Below are 15,919 nucleotides of genomic sequence, written 5' to 3'. Positions count from 1 at the left end.
TTTGGACACAGAGGCATTGGCTCTGGAGCCAGAGCTGTGTGCAGAGAAGCCCCAGGAGCAAGATCCCAGAGGTCTGCTCTTGGAGCTCCACACCCCCTGCCCCATGCTAGGAGAAAGGCCTTGTTGTAAAGAAAGAGAAGGAAAGGCTCCTAAAGATCACCACTTGCCCAGAGTCTCACGCATTGTTGTTAGAAGAACTGAAGTGGATGATTTTTGGAAAAGCTGAACTGTGCCCCTTGGGATTTCTGTGCCTGAGTTGCCCTGGAACATTGAAGATTTGGGGGACATATGACCTCTGTCTTCTTCAGCTTTAAGGAATACCCCATAGAGAAGAGAGGAAACTCTTCTGGATAGTGTGAGAGCAGTGAGCGTAATTACGGGGCAGGTTTTCCGCTCTTTGTAAAGAAGCCAAACCAGACCATTCTAACTGAGCTGTAAACAACGTAATAAACGGCCTGATAAGCGTTCCTTTCATTACCTGTTCTCCAGCCGAGAGTAGATGACCACTTGTTAAGGCTGGAGAAGGTGCTTTGCTTGGGGGACTGGACAGGCTTCTCACAGCCCCTTGCACTTGTTTTCTCGGTGCTGTGTTCATCTCTGCAGCCCTCTCGCTCTTCCCACTTCTACCCACCTGCCTTTGTGACTCCTTTTCCCTTTCAAGCCTGCCCCTCATGTTTGTCTTAACCTGAGTGAAAATGTGGAGGTGGTGAGAAGGAGGTGCGTTGTGGAGAGATTTTTCTAGAACTTGGATTTCCTAGGTCCTATTTGGGAGTTCTGGCGAATGGAGAGCCCCTCCGGCTTTGTCTGTTTACAGTTTTCTCCTTCCGGTCCATTTTCCTGGCCGCCTTAGACCATGCTGGCTCTTGTCACCACTGCTTGGACTGCACTTTTTTTTTTACCAGTTTAATCAGAGCAGCCTGCCCCCAGCTCTTTCCCCATTGTCTTCTCTTTTTTTCTCCTTTTCCGTCTGAATCTCTTTCTTTTTCTTTTTTTGATTCCCAGAGGCTCCAGTGATTGAATATTTATAAAGTCTTTTCTTTCCACTTCTGCCTTTTGTCAGGATAATAACAAAGAGAATAATATATGAGTAATATTGTGATTCGAGTTGAAGATTGGGTCCATTGAAGGTTAAAAGGTTTTCTGAGGATACCTACAATGCCATGGAAAATTGTTTACTCTAGTTATTACTAGGTATTTTTACTCATGTCTTGGGCCCACTGGAGAGTTTCAGGTAGCACCCCAATTTTATTTCTCTCTAGCATGTATATCCTATACTGGGCCGACTTAATTTGTTCTGTTTCATGGGCATATTTGTTTTCCGTCATAGCAGAACTTGACAGAGTTCAGTTTAAACTACAGCAAAAACCCTCCTCAGTTAAAATAGGAAAGATAGCTTAAAGGATGTTTGTCAGTTTTATTTTTGGCTATGTGGCACAGCAAAACGTTTAGGAAAACATAACTTAGTGATTTTAAATCTCAAATTTGTAATTATTTGTTTTCATGATTAACTCTCTCGAGTTAGTAAAAGTCTTTGGCTCTACGAGGTCTTTGTGTTGTATGTTCGTTAGGGATGAGAAACATAGATTCTTTGTTGTCTGAATGAATTGTTCATAAATTAGAAAGCTATATAAAAGAGGATGTATTTGGTATAAGTTAAACTAATTATGAAAGGAAGCTTCTACTTTTTTGCTTGTTACAAATGTTAATGATGTTTAGAGAATGGTTTTTCAATTTTCAAACATGAAGGTGCTTAAGCCTTACCTAAGGCAACCCAGGTCTTATCACCAGAGATTCTGATTGTGATCCTGGTTGATTTTTAATTAATACTTCAGGTAGTTCTGGACCCTGGGAACTTATTTCTTTTCTTTCTTTTCTTTTTAAATTTATTTATCTTATTTATTTTGTTTTTGGCTGCATTGGGTCTTCATTGCTGCACGCAGGCTTTCTCTAGTTGCAGTGAACGGGCGCTACTCTTCCTTGCGGTGCACGGGCTTCTCGTTGCAGTGGCTTCTCTTGTTGTGGAGCATGGGCTCTAGGTGCGTGGGCTTCAGTAGTTGTGGCACGTGGGCTCAGTAGTTGTGGCTCACAGGCTCTAGAGCACAGGCTCAGTAGTTGTGGTGCACCGACTTAGTTGCTCTGCGGCATGTGGGATCTTCCTGGACCAGGGCTCGAACCCGTGTCCCCTGCATTGGCAGGTAGATTCTTAAACACTGTGCCACCAGGGAAGCCCCTGGGAACTTATTTCTGACAAACACCCCAAATGGTTGGGAAATAATTTAGTGCTAAATAGTTTTACTTTTTAGACCGGTTATCTCATATCATTTGATCTTTCATAGAACTAATCTTACCTGTTAAAAAATGGATTAATTTGTTTATAGCATCATGTTTTACTGGAGACAGAAATGGCTATCGCGGGGAAGAATTTTTTTCCTCCAGAATGGAAATGGGCAGAATGGACAGACAGGTTGTTTAAGACAACCAGGATCATGTGTTTCTTTATGAGTCTGCACTGACTATGTGATTGAGTTATAGGTTGATCCTAAATTTGTTATTTAGTATTTTTAATTATTAGAAAGATACACTGTAATTCACTTAACAAGGTCAGTAAAAGTTATTAAAGCACGTGGCCTTACATGTTAGCCAATGGAAGTAATTTCAAAACAAAATACTTATAAAAGTCTTTATAATATTTTCATAGCTAAGCAGCTCTGTGAGGTTTGTTACTATACCATGATATCTTAATTGAAATATTATCTCTTTATTTTTAAATATTTGGAGCTTGCTAGTGTTAATAATTCTTTACTGAAATCATGTTATATATGTTGCCTTCTTGGTAATTAAGTTAACGGCTTAGATATTATGACTTCTAATAATAGTGCAATTTCCAGTTTGACTTGGAGGAAGAGAACTTGGACTTCATTTTCATTTGAATCAAGAGACCAATGGTAGGGACTTCCCTGGCAGTCCAGTGGGTAAGACTCTGCACTCCCAACGCAGGGGGCCTGGGTTCGATCCCTGGTCGGGGAGCTAGATCCTGAATGCCACAACTAAGAAGTCTGCATGCAGTGACTAAAAGATCCTGCGTGCTGCAGCTAAGACCCGGCGCAGCCAAAAAATAAAATAAATAAATAAAAATAAATCTTTAGAAAGAGACCAATGGTAGAGAATGAGAAGATGCCTTGTTTTTTGATTTGAACATATGCTCTAGCTTTGGAAATCTTTGAAATTCATTTCCCATGCTGTGTCCCCTTTCTCCTGCCTGTTATACTTACTTTCATGATTAAGTAAATTGAAATTATGAAAGGTATTTTAATTGTGAAAACACAGGGAAATCGGGGATGGTTGTAAAACATAGTTCAAATAGGTCTCCCTTTTATTTTTTCTCAAGATAGCATTCTTAAGTGGGTAGAGGTTCATTTCGCATTCACTTTAAATGTATTCTGAAATCATTCATTTTCAGCAGATTTATAATGTTTCCAGGATGTGTTTATTTATGGTTTCATCTTTTAGTCTGTAATTTCATTAGGTAAGTTTCCTTACTGATTAGATTAAAAATGTAATTGTCTGCATTTTTCCTTCCCTGATTCCCTCATTTCCTCCTGATTCTACTTTTCTCTAATGTGGTTTATAGCTCAACTCTTCAGGCTCCTGTCACGCTTTAAAGAGGCTCTGTGTTTAAGTGAATAACAGTGAATTAACAAATGACGGTGCTGAGAGCTATCGTGTGTTAGATCATGTGTTCAGAGTCTAGTTTTTGAATTTTCAGCTGTGTTTAAACTAGGCTGAACTGATGATTTGGTTGTTGTAATTCCGATGTTTTAGGCAGTTTATTCTTTTTCAGGATTTTGGTTTTTACAGAGGAACCCCCATGGCTTCTTAGTTTCTGGTACTGCTTGGCAGTTGTTAGTTATTCAACAAATATTTATTGAATAAACACATCTCTACCCTGAACATCTTTAATAAGACTGTTGGAAAAGTCAAATTTTATTCAAAAATATTTAACTTTGATCAGTATTCAAACACAAGTAATACCCTCAAGGAACTTAAAACTGTTGAACTGCAGAGTGGAAGTGGTAAAAGTACCTGTTGGAAAGAATTTTTTGTTAATTTTTGCTGTCTACATCAGCAAAGCTTGAGCTGTTGGCTAAGATCTGAAATAGATCTGTACTGTATGTGATCATTGTATTCATTATTGCTTGATAAAGTGGATTCTGACCACAGAATTCTTTCATTCTATTTATTAGTCAGCCTGTGACTTACTGGAAAGATAGGGAGGAGGATATTATAGGCTAGTAATTATTTGCTCTGCAGATTTTCTTGAGCCCATACCTGACTTTGAATTATTATCACCATGGTAAGATACTCTGTTTAAATAGTGCTTTGACATAAAGGGAGTCATTTGTTTTACAGCCTGGCACAGCCTAGAAGTCTGTTTTTTTTTGTTTTTAACTCAAGCAATACTTTGGTCCTAGGCAAAGTATGAACTATATTTCACATGTCGTGTGGCCTCATCCGGGAGTTTACAGCATTATTATTAGAGATAATATATTTAGCTTTTACAAACTTGCATGAGTAATGTCTGGAAACTTGTTGCACAAGGGGCTAGATGTGGAAAGAAAAACACTTACAAGCATGTGAAATAGATTATTGTTAGTTCTTAGAAATTCAGAGAATACCTGATTCAGGTATCTGTGGTTACTGTCAAGGGATGTCTATATGCAGTGTTTTGCCTTTTTTCCATATTGTTTATTTCCTTACATGTTCTGTAGATTATATGGGAAACTGTTTTCTCTCCTGTGACTTTGAAGTACCCCTCTGACTTCCTCCTCGCATTAGTTGAAATCTGTTTATCCCTCCTATTGTCACTTCCCTCATAACTTTTTACATTGAAGATTTTTCTTTTTCTTAGCCCCTCTCTCTCCTCTAGGACTTTCAGCCATTGCTTCTTCCAAATAGCTGCCCCTCAGAGTCATTCAGACCAGTGCTTGAATCTTGATTTTTAAAAATTCCAGCTGTGTAACTTCTGAGTTTGTTTTCTGATCTCATAATGGGGAAAGTTGTACCTGTATCCTGGGGTGGTGTATTCGTTTCCTAGGGCTGCCGTACACATTACCACACTCTGAGTGGCTTAAAGCAGAAATTTATCACCTCACAGTTCAGTTGGCCGGAAATTTGAAATCAAGGAGTTGGCAGGGCTGTGCGCCCTCTGGAGGCTCTAGGGGAGAATCCTTCCTTGTCTCCAGCTTTGGGTGCCTGTTGGCATTCCTTGGCTTCCTAGGCTGGTGGCCAGATCACTCCAATCTCTGCCTCCATCCTCACATTGCTTTCTCGTGTGTGTGTGTGTGTGTGTGTGTGTGTGTGTGTGTGTAAAAATCTCCCTCTGCCTTTCTCTTGTATGTGCACTTGCCGTTGGATTTAGGGCCAACCCAGATAATCCAGGGTGATCTCCTCATCTCGAGATCCTTAACTTAATTACCTCTGCAAAGACTCCTTTTCCAAATAAGATAACATTGACAGGTTCTGGGAATTAGGATGTGCACACATCTTTTGGGGGCCTCCATTCAACCTGCTACATAAGAATTAAATGTAATTATGTGTGTGTTTAAGTATATGTATATATGGCATTTAGCTCAGTGCCTGAGGAATGTAGTTACTCAGTCAATGTTAATTCATTTCCCTTCCCTTTAGAAATCTATGCTCTCCAACATTCTGTCCCCCGGGATGCTTTCAGCAGTTATGCTCAATTCAGAGCGCTCCTGTTCCACTTTGCCGCCACTGACGTCCTGTGGTGACCATCAGGAAGTCTGCTCCTCGTCTTCCATCTTTCCTTGCTTGGCCATGCCTGGGTGTCCTCATGTCTGTGCTGTGCTCTCTCTCCCGACCCCAGTCTTTCTAACCTTCCATATCTGGCACTTTCTCACCTTCATTAATGTTACTTCTCATCTTCACAATGAGCTCTAGTCCCCTCATCTCCTTTCTGTTTTTTCACCCCATTTGTCCATTTGGACCTTTACAACTTATTTTCCATTGCTGCCAACACTGTTCAAGTTGGATCACTTATCCCTGTATATCCTTTGCAGCTGTGCACCTCAGAGCCTCTGCTTATACTGTCCCATCGATGGAAATGTTCTTCTCCCTCCTTCCTCCACCTTCTCTCAGTGCCTTCGCTTTAAATTTCATCTTTCCTCCTTCCACTCAGGCCACAGTCATGCTCAGGTCCCTCCTGTTACAAGAAAACTTCCCTTGACCTTGCTCTCACTTACCTGTTCTAAAACTGGACTGCTTCCACTTTATCCACTCAACTCCTTACTAGTTTCCTTTTGTTTCCATTATTTGGGTGAAACTGCTCTCTTGAAGGTTGACCATGATCTAATAGCATTTTTAAAGGCTAACTGGGATGGCGGGAAAGAGCTGGGTTGCTGGAGCTGACTGCAGGGGGTGAATTCTAGCTCCACTACTTGCTAATAACTGTGTGACCTTGAGCAAGTCCCTTAACTCCATGCTTCAATTTCCTTATCTGTAAGATGGGAATATTAGTACCTACCTTATAGGGTTGCTTGTAAGGGTTGAATAGATTAGTTTATGTAGAGAACTTCTAAGGATGCCCAGTAGAGTATGCACTAGGTATTAGTTTTTTTTATTTTCTAAGCTATTGTGTTTTAGTCTTTCTTGTTAGCCTCTGTGGTGACATTTGACATGGTTGACCGTTCCCTTTTCTTCTGTCCAGTGACTTCTTCACCATGTTCAAGCTCAGATTAATTCATCTCGAGGGTCTTTTATCTTTGTGTCTCCTATTTGTGGTCTGAGCTTCACCTTCTTATCTCCTTTCTAGATAACTTTTCCTGTGGTAATTCACCACCATGGTTCCTACTTTTACTTTTGTGTGAGTGTCTCCCCAAGTTGTATGTGTACCTTGTCTTTCTTAGCTCCAGCGCTGCGTTTATAGCTGCGTGTGAGAATGACTAACCAACACAATCTCCCTCACAATCAGCTCTGTAGTTGACTTCCTTTTGTTAAAGGGCCTGGAGATTGTGGCGATTAGAAGCATGGATGTCGGGATCAGAGGGAAGTTGTATTTGAGTCCTTCAGTACTCAGGAAGCCTTTCCAGATCACTGCAGACTGCACAGTCTCCTTGGCTTGAATACATAGCGTGCTTTCAATGAGCGAAGCTGCGTGTGGAAAGAGGTAGAGAGACACAGCTTTATGGCAAATGTACTCCTTAGTTTTATTAAGTTGAGAATGAGGCACGTTCATAAATCTTTCCTCACAAACCCAGGGTAGGATGCCTGGAAGCTGTTGTAAACTGTTGATTTTTGAAGTTTTTTTTCCTTAAGTTGTAGCTTTTCCCCCGTGGAAAACAGACTACGTAAAGAAGTTAAATTTATGTCTCACAATGCAGAGGCAAATAGCAAATGAACTAAATTAGAGAACATGGCATCATTTTAATTAACCAGTGGTAGTTTTTAGTGTGTTTCTGAGTTGTCTTGAGACCAAAGGGCAAGGATGGGAAAGATTTCCCTATTTGTTTTCTGAAATGTAGTCTCTTGTAAGTTGGAATAGAAATTTTAGACAAGGATTTCCTGGCTTGCCAATAAGATATTATATTTTATAGTCGTGATAATTAGCAGGCAAGTATAGTTATTTGACTGTGGGTTACTGTACTTTTATGATGTTTGGTAATCAGACAGTCTGGACCATTCAGTGCTGGTTTCTTGTGCCTTGAAACACTGACACATGGCCTTCCTCCTGTTAACAATGCCTCTGTTTAAACACAGCTTCATTCCTTAATGGGTTTTGATCTTTAGGGACTAAACCCGTGAGGACTATTAACCTAAGGAATGTAACTCAATTAGCTGTGAATGATTTAAAATAAACTAATAGATTTCCATTTGGAGAGCTTGGTGTCTCACTTTCCTTTATTTTTTCTCCATCCATCTAATGAATAGTAAATGCAGTCTTTTGGTAAATGATTCACCTTTGTCACAGGTGCCATCAGTAATACATTTTCTTAACAGTTTTGTTACCTGATATTTTGAAAGTTTTTAGGAAAATTTGGCTTTGATTATCCTTTTCTATACTGGATATTTTCCTTGTTTCTTAAATTTGACTTGGTTTCAAGATTCAAACCATTTTCTTTATAAGAGTAGATGTGTTAATTAAAAGTAAAAGCTATATAGTTTTTAAAAGTTCTGTTTCCAGGACAGACAGTGAGGCACATGTGTTCTCACCTAGTATATCCTTGCTTAGGCCAGTACTGTTTCTTCCAAGTCTGGGAATCAGTACTGGTCTTGGCTTAATAACCCTTGGCTCAGTCCTGCTTCTCCATGACAGGTCTTTTTTTTTATTTTTTCAGTTTGGTGCATAACAAATATTTAGGATATTTACACCACTGATAACAGATTTCCTGTATAACTTTAGGATTAAATGATCCGAGAGATTGTAAATCAGTTGGCATTCATAATCTACTTCATTTTTTTTTCCCTGCATCATTTCACTTGAACTTGAGATCTTGGTTTAGGTAGAGTTGCTAATGTTACTTTGGCTTTTCTTGAACATTTTCCCACATTTTTGGTTGGCTGTTCTCTATGTTTTCATTCTTCACTTGTCTTGTTTGTCTTTTAAAGTCCATTAGAAAGCAAAAATGTAATAAAAACTTGTGGGGCTTGTAACCCTGGTATAATAAATTCAAGCCTAAACGAGTTAAATCTAATTATAGGGCTGCTTTCTAGAGAGGATGTGGACAGTCTCCTAAATATGATTGAGGTAAAGCTTATGTGAAACCTGGATTTCTGTTTCTCTCTGTTTTATGGCTTGAAGGTGAGAGAGTGTTAATTCACTCTGCTTCTCTGCTCTCGTTATCTATTTTCTGTTCATTTGTACTTAGAGCAAGTTCAAATTTCAAAAAAATGGGAGAGGAGGTAGCAAACGTTTTGCTCATCTCTCTGTACCATCGAAGAAGCAGAACTGCGCCCAGAAAATGAGTCGGCATTTTTGATTTTTTCATTCGGCATTCATTTTTCGAGAGTGTCATTACTGTGTTGGGAGACAAGCTTATCTTAAAATTGAAAGAGCCATTAACCGAGCCTTGCAGTTTCTTGGTTTTGCCATGAAAATGAGCTTCCTCCTCTTGTCTGAATGGAGTTTATGATTTTTAGCTTCATGCTTGGAGAAGTTAGAGTAGAAGGGCCTTTAGAGAAACCTAGTGCAGTACTGCCAGTTTTAGGTGAGGAAACTGAGATCCAGTGAGCTGCCCATGGTAGCAGAATCAGGACCAAAAAAGAAAAGGTCTTTTGACTTGACTTCTGTGCCTGAGGAGGCTTGCCATCTCAAAAGCCAGGGATTTTTGTAATCTTTGTCAAATTACCAGTTTCTCCCAAAGGAGGAGATTAGAAATTATTTTTGAAGCACTTACTCTGGAGAATTAAATTAACAGCTTGAAAATGCCGCATTGATTTTGATTTTATCTGCTTTTACAGCCCTGGTAGGTAGATTTGTGATTGAAAGGGAGTGTAAAAGTTCAGGTATTTAAGAGAAATTACCAAAAGTGATATTGATTCTAGATCATTTTACACTATGCCCCACCAACGCCTTGAGAATTTGCAAGATCCATACCCATCCTAGATACGGTGATTTATGATATATTTATGATTCAAGAAGGAATCCTCACCTTTGTGGAGTCTTTGGTTTGAGGGAATTAATATAGAATTAGAGAAAGTGAATTTTAGGAGTATGTGGTTGAATACTTATAAAAAAAATGCCTCTTCGAAATTTCTAAGTATATTTTATAGTAGAAAATCATTTATGGATAAAGGAATTAGGATATTTCAGTTTGTTCATTTAGTCTCATTCTGTTTGATGGATGGATGTTACTACTTTAATTTTTTCATTTTATTGTGTTTTTAAAAGAGTTTGTTTTTGTAAGTTTTTGATAATGGGAAATAGTCATTTTATATTTCTGTTTTCCCTTTGGACGTACTAATTGAGTCAGTTTGGGTCTATTGGGCAGTTCCTCAATTCTGAATATTATTTTAAAAAATTTTAAAAAAGGTTATTGAGTCATGACATTCTCTCTTTTTTTTTTCTTTTATAGCCAACACATATCTCTTTATGGTACAAGCTCGAGGAATAATGTTGAGAGAGAATGTAAAAACAATAGGACATATGATCAGGCTGTACACAAATAAAAACACTACACTCAATGGTACAGGTAAGACTGCATCCTTTTTAATTTTGCTTTGCTTCCACTTCTTACCCTTAGAGTCATAAATCAGTAAACCAAATCTCTTCAGCTCTGGTTCTGCCTCCAAGTAACTTCCTGTTAAAGATGAAGGTCTCCTACTAAGTGCACTGGGAGGGTCTTTCACTGCTTGAGTTGGGACTGTCATGTATTCTAGGATATATAAGGGTATGATCACCAAGGTGATGAGGGTTTTGTATAAAGATACTTAAGTTAATTCTTGCAAACATAACTTAAACAAAATATGAAACACAGCTTGTACTTTTGCAATTTCCCTACTGTGTTGAAAAGAAATTAACCACAAAGAGAGTAATTTATTCATCTTAGCCATACTGCCATCTTCTTTATGCCCATTCTCATTCCTAAGATGGTTTTCCAGCTATGTCTAGAAAATACTTGTTTTTAGTTATAGAAGAGTCTTAATAATTGTATGGCCTTTTTAGGGGCTAACGGTGAGAAATCATATAAAATTGGAAATCAATAGCTGCTCTTGTCTTTTCAAAATATAATCTGGAAGAAGAATCTCCATCAGAATCACATGAGGTTAAAACCTATGTAATAGGCCAAACTAATGATTTAATGATGTAAATAGATTCAACTTCTGTGGGAGGAGGCTTAGTGCTCCTCTCTGGCAGTGTTTTCCACATTGTCTTCCTGAAGTAGAATTGGGTGTTATTTTAAAGGGTTCAGTGGCTGATTATCAGTTGTTGCATCCACTGTATTCTCATTTTAAACAGTTAAAATGAAAGACTTATGTCAACAGTTCTTCCTTCACTGTGCCACTGTAAATCACACACACATATCCCCACACCCTAATAGGAAGTCCCTATCTCCCAACCATAGGTATATTTTCTTAAAATGGGTGTTAAGATGGGTAATACTTTTAGACCCTTCTAAAAATTCAAGACTGTGACATATTGATTCTTAATTTAATGTCACACATGCTTCTGCAAAATCTGTCCTAGGCATTCGCCTAATTTGTGTTATGATGCCGCCAATCAAACACTCTTAATTTTCTTCTTCCTTTTAACTTTAAAGAAATTGCCTTTAGAAAGACTGTCTCATCTGAGCTGATATTTTAATAGTACGGTAAAAGTCTCATGAACTGATCTTCTGCATTAATTGGTCTTCTGAACAGTAGGTCAATTTTAGGAGAAGTTTAAACATTTTAAAAGCTTTGCTAGGACTTGTCCTGGTTGAATAAGTTGATGTGAAGGTATTCATTAAAAGTTCATTCAGCTGAAGTATTAAGCATCTTTAAGTTACTGTATTTGTATAAGTGAGTGCTAATAAAATCTGTGCCTAATCAGGTTCTTTTCCTGGAGTATGAATAAGTTATATGTGTGAATGTTGCGTTTTTGATTAGGAGAACTGGTTACTTGGGCAAGACAGCCCTGCCCTCAACCCCACTGCAGCATCCCACAGCTGAAAAAAAGGAAATCCTCTCTTCCCCTCACCAAGTCATAGTTTCAGTGAAGATCGAACAACCAGTGCATCCTTTGATGAAAGTTTGCTTTTTATGAACCTTTGGAAGTTTTTCACATGGTTCCTTTACTGATGGTGCAAGTCTTCTCAGGAGACCGTCGGTTATTGTATCAGTTAGGAATTAGGTTTGGTTGTAAGAGAAACCTGCCTGCAGTGGTTTAAACCCATGAGGCTTCTTGTACAAAAGAAGTCTGGATGGAGGACTGTTTCTGTTGTGGAGAAAGTCTTCACACGCTTTCCCACTTCTGCTCTGTCATGTAGCTTCACAGGCTAAGATAGCTGTGGGTCTCCAGTCTCTATGTTTGCCCTTGGGTCATTAGAAGGAGCGATGGAAGGGAGGGAAGAAGAAGAAATAGAGTGCCCCCTTTGTAAGGACCCTTCCCGGAAGTCCCACGTAGTAGTTCCGCTTACGTCTCATTAGCCAGAACTTAGTTGTAAGGGCACCTGGGAATGATAGTCTTTGAGCTGGGCTCCCTGCTGCCCTGAATGAAATTGTGGTTCTGTTACCGAGGAAGAGAGGGAAAATGGAGTTTGAATAGGCAACTGTGAGGTTCTGCCGTGTTCATTTATCTTGAGTAGTTAGTGTAGGTATACTTAGCTAGATATTAGAGATACAAGATGAAGAAAAACATCCTCCTGAAACTGTGCCTTTAAACAGCATAGTCTTTCTTCCACGTTGTCACATTACCTTTTTTTAGGGAAAATAATCTTGGAACTTTAGAACTAGAAGGACCATTAGAGATCACCTACTTCAACCCCGTTATTATACAGCTGGGAAAACTGAGGGCCCAGACGAAGTGATTGACCCACGGCTGCACAGCTAGGAACTAGTCAGCCAGGACTAGAGCTTGTCTTTCAGACTTCTGATGATCTCTGGTTTAGGGGTCAGAAGACTCTGGGTCTAGTACTTGTTCTTACACCAGCTAGCTATTGTATATTTAAAAGATTCAGCAAGCTCTTTATGACCCGCTTTTTCATCTACCCTGTTTCCTAGAATTATTAGAATAAAATGAAGATCTGGCATTTAGCATTCATTGTAAAAGGCAAATAGTACTATTCAAAAATAAAGGATTCCTACCAAAAGAAAAAAAAAATCCTCCCTTTACATGGAGATCTCTAGGTTTCTGAGAGAGATGGAAATGTAAATAGCTACTTATAATGCAGTGATTTATTTCTGCACAGACTTGTACAGATGAAATCTGCCAAAAAGGAGATAATGGACACTAAGGTTTACAAAGAGCTAATTGAGCTCCAGGGGAGAGTTGATGAACATGTATTGACTCATTTAAAATTTATCACTTGGACTTCCCTGGCAGTCCAGTGGTTGAGACTCTGTACTTCCAGTGCAGGGGGCGTGAGTTCGATCCCTTGTCGGGGAACTAGGATCCCAGATGCCACTTGGCACGGCCAAAAAAAAAAAGAAAACTATCACTTAGATTAGATCTTAAAAATTCTCATCACAAGAAAAAAAACTAACCGTGTGAAGTGATGGATGTTAATTAGCCTTGTGGTAATCATTTCACAATATATACATGTATCAAATCATTATGTTGTACACCTTAAACTAATACAGTGTTATATGCCAATGAAAATAGTTTGCAAAAACATAATATTTAACACTTAGTGGCAAATTGTGATATTTCTAAGTACATTTGATTCCAAAAAGGAGTTTTTAACCCTGTGCCTGAACGTTCTGAAGCACCAAGTGTAAAGAGATGTATGTAAAATTTTTGTAAAGAAACCGTGTTCTTTTATAATCAAATGGTGCCTTGCCTTGTAGCCCATGGAGTCAGTCAAATTAAGAAAACAAAATGTATTCAGTGAGCAGTTACCAAAACAGATGACAAGGGTCACGCAGTGTTAGAGCTGGTAGGTTTGTTAGAAATAACCCAGCACACTTCCTCATTTGGTGGATGCATGGTCGGAGGCCGTCAGACATCGCCAGACTGACACGACAGGCTAGCAGTAAATAGACTGGAACGCTCATTGAGTTTCTATTACCTGCTTTAAGCCGCCTTTTGCAGGGAAACCAAAGCCCTGGAGAGGTCTCCTTTGGTCCTCTTCTCCTAAGGTCCAGTGAGAGCTGAAGAGGGGACTTGTCCAGCAGTTTTCATTCTGTGTTTCCTTTTCGTTTGGTGTGGCTCTGGAAGGAAGAAGGCAGGGGCCAGGTCTCACTGTGTTTTCATCCATTCTCTAGATGAAATAATGTCTACGTTTTACAGCAGTTGTGGTGGATCAGCCTTCAGTGAATCTGTCATGCATCACCTTTTAAAACTCCTGATTTTGAAAGCAGTGGGTTATACTCCATGGGCCTCACCACTTTTGTAGGAATAACGATTTTGTGGGTTTATTACATCAGAGTCTCCAAAAGTTTAAATCATTGTTGGCTATATTATCAGTTGTGAAATGTTTATTTGCAGTAAGTTTCTACTATGTTGTAGGTCCTTTATTAGATGCTAGAAATCAAAGGCAATTTGATTTCAATTAAAAGAGGTTTATAGACTAATGGCAAGGGGGTGGATAGCCTTATATACATAATACTTTGGGATGACGTAACTACCACGGGACACAGTACTCAAGGGATACAGATGTTTTTATTAGTCTGGCAATAAGTTGAGATCCTATGATCATTTGTAATGATGTAGCCAAGAATAACATGTTTAGCTCCAAAACTTCGTATTTAAAGGACATGAATATACTGGTACTGCCTGTCTTTAAGTTTTGTTTTGTTTTTTTAACATTAGTTCTTTGAAAACTGATGAAAGTGATCCATGGGTTCTTTTGTAAAAAAAAATTCAATCATTTTAGCATGAGAATAAAAAGTGAAACAGTCCTCCAGCCCTCCTGTTGCCATGAGACTCCCCAAAGGGAGCTGCTGTTAACAGTTTGTGTTGCAGAGATGTCTGGAGAGCTTAAAATCTCTGTGAGTTAGGTGTGGATTTATAGAGTCATAGTGTGTGGCTAAGAGAAGGGGCCCAAGCTTTAATGACAAGAATTAATAAATTATGTACAGTAAGAAAATACGCTTATTTAAATTTAACTACGTGACATCAAGAAATTAGGAATGCGTGAGTGTTAATGTTTATCTTCTTCAGGATTATATGAAAATGAGCACACACACTGCCTTTGGAACACACAAAGGCAGTGCACTCCCAGGGACAAGCTTATCTATCTTCTATTTTCAGCTCCTGCAAATGCATTGTGTAGAGTAGATGCTTGGCTAACATAGTGGGAATCCCCATAAAAGCAGAACTTTTTTTTTTTTTTTACTATAACTTGAAATTTGATATATATCTAGATATATATATATATATATTTTTTTAAATTTTATTTATTTATTTATGGCTGTGTTGGGTCTTCGTTTCTGTGTGAGGGCTTTCTCTAGTTGTGGCAAGCGGGGGCCACTCTTCATCGCGGTGCGCGGGCCTCTCACTATCGCGGCCTCTCTTGTTGCGGAGCACAGGCTCCAGACGCGCAGGCTCAGTAATTGTGGCTCACGGGCCCAGTTGCTCAGCGGCATGTGGGATCTTCCCAGACCAGGGCTCGAACCCGTGTCCCCTGCATTGGCAGGCAGATTCTCAACCACTGCGCCACCAGGGAAGCCCTAGATATATATTTTTAAAGGGATTTTGAAAAAAGAACCAGAACTTTATTGGACTTCCTTACACTTATTTTATGTTTAGTATCTTTAAATCTTTCAGATATCTATGGGTGAGATACGGAGTATGGGCTCCTAGAGGGGTTTCCGTGGTCTTAGTCCATCCCTGTGTGTCTTGGCATACAAAACAGCTAATGTCCACTGAATTCCTCCCCCTCCTTTATCTTAGAGGATTTTCCTTATCAAAGGCTTTCCAGGGCTCCTCTGGCGAAAGGCATTGGGGAGGATTCTGTTACTGGGGCGTTCTCACTTGCTGGTGGAATAGGCCTTAGCCATTGTACCATCATTGGTTCCTATTTATCATGTTGGGGTTTTCTGGTAACACACTTACCTTAAAGCCTTACTGATGCCTTTCCAAATTCATAAGGTGTTTCCACTTATTCATAAGGGGTTCCGCTCTGCAAGGCCCCTTCCAGAAGGTGGGCCTGAAGGTGGGGTGTTGTCTCTTTGCTCCAAAGTGCCATCCTGACTCCCAGGCTGCATCCCCATCTACTGTATTTTTTTTTTTTTAAAGAATTTCTTCAGTTTACTTTATTAT

At 39.2% G+C, this 15,919-nt stretch overlaps 1 protein-coding gene across 2 annotated transcripts in view; it reads left to right on the top strand.

The window, feature by feature from the left end:
* The window catches only part of B4GALT6 (beta-1,4-galactosyltransferase 6), a 66,026-nt gene that overhangs the window by 8,410 nt on the left and 41,697 nt on the right, over positions 1-15,919 (top strand). Inside the window, exon 2 of one of the 2 annotated variants that reach the window (XM_036823672.1) lies at positions 10,092-10,208. The exons of the other annotated variant lie outside the window; for it this stretch is intronic. Within the exon in view, the coding sequence (XP_036679567.1) occupies positions 10,092-10,208 (117 nt within the window). The remainder of the gene's footprint in view (positions 1-10,091; positions 10,209-15,919) is intronic. 2 annotated transcript variants of the gene reach the window in all.

This window comes from Balaenoptera musculus, chromosome 14 (genome assembly GCF_009873245.2).
Source record: "Balaenoptera musculus isolate JJ_BM4_2016_0621 chromosome 14, mBalMus1.pri.v3, whole genome shotgun sequence".
Lineage (NCBI taxonomy): Eukaryota > Metazoa > Chordata > Mammalia > Artiodactyla > Balaenopteridae > Balaenoptera > Balaenoptera musculus.
Note: the sequence above shows the minus strand (reverse complement) of the source record. Positions and strands in the feature narration are given on the sequence as shown.